This window comes from Ptychodera flava, chromosome 3 (assembly GCF_041260155.1).
Source record: "Ptychodera flava strain L36383 chromosome 3, AS_Pfla_20210202, whole genome shotgun sequence".
Classification (NCBI taxonomy): Eukaryota; Metazoa; Hemichordata; class Enteropneusta; family Ptychoderidae; genus Ptychodera; species Ptychodera flava.
In genome coordinates, this window is record NC_091930.1 from 35,462,263 (window position 1) to 35,468,576 (window position 6,314).

Genomic DNA, 6,314 nt, shown 5'->3' on the forward strand with positions numbered 1-6,314 from the left:
CAAAATTTCGTTGGACATGCCTTCTATGTTTCCATGTCTGAATTCATTGGTCACCGTTTTTGTAAAAATGCCTTGAAAGCAAGGCATCGATCACGACAAATATGTCTGTGTCGCGGCGTGCATTTATGAACGGGATCATTGCAGGAAGAAAGTTCCGGTTGATGACGTACAACAGGGTAATATGGATTTCTTATCTGTGCTGGTGTACGTCACACAGGTGGTGATACGAGCCAGTTCATGTGATAAAATATGATATCCTACTTAACATGGCATAATATAATGACTTTGTTGGTTTCATGTAAATAACCATGGAATGTATAATTTGATTTATATTCAAGAATATATGTGTGGAACGCTTAACAGTTTTTAGCTCAGAGGAGTAAGAATTAAAGTCGTGTTGTCTTAAAAGAGTTTGGGACTATACTCTGTTTATTTCTCCCGGCGAATGTTCGCAGGCTATTCACTGACGTGGGAGAGTGAGTGCCTTAACTTCTGTGTTTTTCATGTTGCTATTATCTCCCCAATAATATAACGGCTGCATGCAACTGTTCTTGAGCTTAGGACTGTCACAAGGCTTGGTTGTTTTCCCGATGGTGCAGAAGTCTGCCTACTCAAACCTTTGTGACTGGGTTCTTTTCTCTTTGGGACCCCCAGTGAAAGTGTAAAATCAAGACAAACAGGTTTCCGAGTTTATGAGCGTATTTATTTCTGAAGCTCAAATCATATGCATATGGTACTATAGCACACAAAATATCATAAAGAGACAGTCACCAGTATCGTGACTGCTAAGCAGACAACAAGGTGCACTGTATGTATGAAATATATCAGAAAATAGAACGACACGACACAACATAAAACCGTAGAGGCAACACAAGGACATAGAACATGTAACGAGTTACAAACGGGTGGTGGTTTCACACAACTTGCCCTACTCTTGCTAATGGCTTGTTGCAGGCTGTCGAGTCCTTGGCAGTTCAATATCACACGGTTGCACACAGTGTCTCAATGTTCAGGCTTGCTCACAGTGTCTCTCAGAGTCCATGTCCAGCGGAGTTTAGTGTGGTCAGTAGTGTGGTTTCACTCATCTTGTAGGCTCAGTTTCAGGCACATGGTCGCACAGGCCTTCCAGTCAGGTGTATATCATTCTGGTGTTATCAGTTCCTCAGTGTAATTCGTTCTCCTCCCTGCTACTGACTGGAGCCTTTATATATGCCAACCCAGGTGCACAATTCCACCTACTGTACTATTCATCCGCTAGGATAATTAATTCATAGTCATTGTTCTCACTGCTCCACTGTCTATTGTTCTGGCCGGTGACCCGAATATTCATAAGTTGTCTCAGAGCTCTCATCAGAAAGTTATACAATCAGCACTAACTATCTCACCACCTCTATATACACGTACATAGACCTGACTGCTATAACCACCAATCAGAATGACAAGAGACAAGACACATATAACACAGACAAAACCACACACTTTTGATACTTTGTGACACTACTCCCCCTTTTAAGATGAAACTCTTTTCGTCTTAATACTTCAATCACAAGTATCTGTACTGAAACAGTGAATTAACTGTTGTATTTCACTTGAACTGTTAAACATTCAGTTAACCTCATCTGACTTTGTTGTGCTTCTGCTCAAATAGTCTGCTTCGACATTGTCTGTACCCTTTATGGCAACAATCCTGTAACGAAAGGACTGCAGGTACAAAGCCCATCGCATAAGTCGACCATTTGATACTTTAGCACGGTTCAGGAAGATAAGTGGCTGGTGGTCAGTCTCAATCAGGAACTCTTTGCCATAGAGATATTGTTGGAATTTACGTATTCCCCATACTAACGCCAAACATTCTTTCTCTATCACAGAATATGCAGTTTCCCATCTAAGCAATTTGCGGCTAGCATAAACCACTGGAAATTTTCCTCCCTCATGTTCCTGTAAGACCACCGCCCCCAGTCCACTGTCAGATGCATCGGTTTTCAGAATGAAGGTCTTTGTGAAATTTGGAAATCTCAACACAGGGTAACAACTAAGGGCGCCCTTCAAATCAGTAAATGCCTAAATGCCTTCTCCTGAGGCTCTCCCCAGTTAACCAATTTAGGTTGACCTTTCCTTGTTAGGTCGCTTAAAGGTGCTGCAATTGTGGCAAAGTTTGGTATAAACTTTCTATAATAACTTGCCATTCCCAAGAATGATCTGACTTGCTTAACTGTGTATGGACGTTCTGTTTCCAAGAGGGCGTGAACCTTTTGAGGCACCATTTGCAATTGCCCTCGTCCCACCAAATGACCTACGAACTCTAGACTATGGTATCCAACAAAGCATTTGCTTGGCTTTGCAGTTAAACCTGCCTGCTCAAGACGATTGAAAACCTCAATTATAGTATCAATATGCTCCTTCCAAGTTTTACTATGTACCAGTATGTCATCTATGATATTCTCAACTCTTCCTTCCAATCCCTTCAGAACTTTCCTCATAAGCCGACTAAAGGTCACAGGTGAATTTACAAGGCCAAAAGGCATAAACCGAAATTGGTATAATCCTTGAGGGGTGAGAAAAGCTGTCTTTTCCTTTGGATTTCAGCCATAGGGATTTGCCAATACCCTTTTGATAGATCTAATTTGGTAAAGTACCTGCTTCCTGTTAGTCGGGTGAAAAGTTCCTCTGAATTTGGCATTGGTTCTGCGTCAAATGTAGTGACTTTGTTCAGCTTTCTAAAGACGATACAGAATCTTATTGTACCATGTTTTTTATTAATAAGCACGATGGGCGATGCATATGGAGAATCTGACGGTTCAATCACTCCCATCTCTAACATACTTTCAACCTCCCTGCGCACAGCATCTTGAGAGGCAGAAGGAAGTGGATATGGTTTGATCTTATTGGATCATCTGAAATTAATTTTATGTCATGTTCTCCTACATTTGATTTGCCTTGAATATCAGTCAATGTGTTCATAAATCTCCTTAGATATTGTCTTACTTCTCTCACTTGTTCAGTACGTAACTCTTTATTCACATGCACATCTTCCATGCTCTCTTTCCCTATTGTTGGAGTAGTTTCTATCAACTCGTCCACATACCACTGATCACCATCTACCCCATGCTCATCTTCCCCACTCTCAATTACTCTGACGCAAACACTCTGCATTACACCTGATTTAACAAAATTATATTTGTCCAGTGCTTGTTTACGCTCTTCATACTTTTTAACAAGTTAGCCTGATACAGCTTTAGTTTGTTCTTTATCTCCAAACGATAGTCCATTGGACCAACTTTTTCTTTGACAACATATGGACCCTGCCACTGCATTTTGAGTTTGTCATGTTCTGTAGGAAGTAACAATAGCACCCTTTCTCCTACTTTAAAATGCCTCTCTTTAGTTTTCTTATCAAAATGATACTTGTACCTGAACTGTGATTTCAGCAATTCCTTACGGGCTAATTTGCAAGTTTCCTCCAGTCTTTCCCTCAGGTCAAGTACATACTGATATGTAGATGTACATCAGGCGGAGTTGTTTCCCCTGTCCACAATTGTCTCAATATTGCCATGGGTCCCCTGACTGTGCGTCCATATAAGAGCTCAAATGGTGAGAACCCTAAGCTTTCCTGTGGGGCTTCCCTGTATGCAAATAAGAGTTGTCCATATACCGATCCCAATCTTTAGGACGCTCTGTACACATTTTTTCTGAGCATAGATTTTAATGTTCCAATAAATCGTTCAACTAACCCATTGCATGCTAGGTGATATGGCGTTGTAGTCAATTGCTTGATCGACAACAGCCGATTAACCTCTTTCATGACATCCGACACAAATTGCTTGCCTAAGTCAGACAAAATGCCTTCTGGTACTCCTACTCTACTATATATTCCTACCAATGCCTCGGCCACAACTTCAGTTGTAATTCTTTTCAGAGGCACTGCTTCAGGATAACGGGTCGCATAATCAACAACTGTTAGAATATAACGGTTCCCCTTGTCTGTCACTGGGTCTATAGGTCCTATCAAATCAACAGCCACCCTCTTGAAAGGGGTGTCAAGTAGTGGCATTTCCCCAGTGGCAACATACCAACCTTTCCCTTTGGAAATGTTCAGTGACACCCATCACATGATCAACAATACCGTGCGATATCATCATGTATACCTGGCCAATAGAATTGTGTAAGAACTTTATCAGAAGTTTTCTTTGCACCTAAGTGGCCAGCTAGCACAGAGTCATGTCCAAGCCTCATTACTTCATTGCAAAATTTCTTGGGCACCACTAACTGTGTGAACATCCGTCCCTGTTCTATCTTTGGCGATTGAAATTCCCTATAAATCAACCCTTTGCTCATAATAAAACGGGACAAGTTACTCGCACCACTCACTCTCTCCTTACCTGACTTCACCAAATCTCGAACTTGTTTCAAGCTTGGGTCAGTCTGTTGTGCTTCTTTGAGCACTTCTATAGTAACTATTTCCTTTCCACACTCTGACACTATCATAGGGTGAGCTGGCTTCCCCTGGGCTATTACCTGAGCTCTAGTCTGCACAGCTTGTACCACTTCAATCCCATCATTTGTTTCATGCACACTTGCATCAGAACTCTCATGGTTCACACACAAACTGGGATTAGGATTTCCGGGCTCTCTAGCTCCGTCAATATTCCCTATGATTAAGTCATATATCGGTGTCTGCATACACAATGCATCAACCTCACCTTGATAGTAGGGTGTGCTAATATTTAGTCTGGCCACTGGGGCTCTCCTACAGGTACCGTCTATCATTACACAAGTCCGGACCTCCCCCGTTAGCTGAGTAGATTTCACCAAATCACTCCTCACCACCACACCACTACATCCACTATCACGCAGTACTTTTATCTTGACATCATTGATGATGCCTTCAACAACTGGCATACCACAAACTGTTGAATAAGGACGTGAAATGCTGGCAACGTTGACTATAGGCAATTCGTGACCACATTTCAAAACTACTTTGTCCTTATCACTTAAACATGGATGCCTGCCCTTTTCTGGTTCTTTCTACATTACACATGTTGCTGATACCTGCTTAACTAGGGAGTCAGTTGATATGGAAGTTTCGTCACTGTCTACTTCCACTTTTAAGGCAGCAGTCTTTACAGACTGACGATTAAATCCCTGACTCTTGCATTGAGCAATTGGATGACCAACTTTACCACACTTGAAACATTTCCTTGATTCTTTCTTTTCATCCTGACCTTCTTGAGATTGTTTACTGGAGTAACCCCTAGGACTCGGAAATTATTATTTGAACTCCCCTGGCCTTTCTTGTTAGATGTAATTTGTCTAGCAACTCTATGTCGATCTGCTAATTTGACCATTTCTTGGATGTCGGACGGTGCTCTTTCATGCAAAAATAAAGCATGCTCTGGTGAACAGGTATTCAGAAATTGTTCCCGCATGATGAGATCTTGTAGCCCTTCAAATGATTGCACCACATTGGACATTTCAATCCATTTTAGTAATTTTGAAGTCTAACAACAAATTTTGGTCGCAGTTTCATTTCCCTGCTGCTTTGCTATGCGAAATTTCCTTCTGAACCCTTCTTCATTTAAATCATACCTATGCAACAATGCTGCTTTCACTTTCTCGTACACCATAGCATCATCCACAGGCATACAAGTATACACAGACAGTGCCTTGCCAGTTAACAGTGCACTAAGACAAACAGCCCATGTACACGGTTCCCATTCTTGACTCCTAGCAAACAATTCAAACCGTACCAAGTACGCATCCATGTCATCCTTTCCATCATTAAATTCGGGCAATTTTGGAACTCTAGCTTTGCTAGTACCAGATTGAATAGTTGGAAAATCCTTTTTGTCTTCAGAAGCTGCTATTTTCAAATTCAAACTCTCTTGTCTTTTCTTGTTCTGATAACTTTTGTCTTTCAAAATCCAAAGTTTGTAAAGCAAGTTCAGTTTCTCTTTTTTCAGCCTCTCGTTTTGCATGCCTTTCGTCACGTGCGATCTCTTGTTGCTCTTTTATAAATTCAGCAAGCTCTTGGCCCTCTAATCCAATTTCTATTCCAACTTGCTTAAGCGCAACTATATCCATTGTTAAATTGGGAACCTGTCTTGATTTCACGTTTCACACTTTCACAAAAGATTGGATAATTTGGTCCCCTTTCGTAAACTTTTTTACAACAAGTGATTTTCCACGTGTTGTCAAATGTCATACAAATATCTGCCAAATTTAAATTAACAGTGAATAGCCAATCCCACCGCTGCCACCAAATATGTCACAAGGCTTGTGTTGTTTTCCCGATGGTGCAGAAGTCGCCTACTCAA

The 6,314-nt window shown here is 41.2% G+C and overlaps 1 protein-coding gene across 1 annotated transcript; it reads right to left on the reverse strand.

Annotated features, from left to right (window-relative positions):
• Nucleotides 1–1,605: 1,605 nt before the first annotated feature.
• On the reverse strand, nt 1,606–5,975 carry LOC139129246 (uncharacterized). The gene is made up of 6 exons (XM_070694889.1): nt 5,504–5,975; nt 4,380–4,907; nt 3,878–4,080; nt 3,209–3,488; nt 2,637–2,847; nt 1,606–1,963 (listed from the first exon to the last, which is right to left on the reverse strand). Exons 1-6 carry the CDS (start codon nt 5,973–5,975, stop codon nt 1,606–1,608), a joined length of 2,052 nt encoding a protein of 683 aa, XP_070550990.1.
• Nucleotides 5,976–6,314: the final 339 nt, after the last annotated feature.

Excerpts from the sequence above, each read along its gene's own strand:
- LOC139129246 (XM_070694889.1), bottom strand. The coding sequence starts at position 5,975 with ATGCAAAACGAGAGGCTGAAAAAAGAGAAACTGAACTTGCTTTACAAA. Across the intron at positions 4,081-4,379 it reads TCGAGATTTGGTGAAGTCAG|GGAAAGGTTGGTATGTTGCC; the intron begins GTAAGGAGAGAG and ends ACATTTCCAAAG. Across the intron at positions 2,848-3,208 it reads TCAGGCTAACTTGTTAAAAA|ATGCTGTGCGCAGGGAGGTT; the intron begins GTATGAAGAGCG and ends CTGCCTCTCAAG.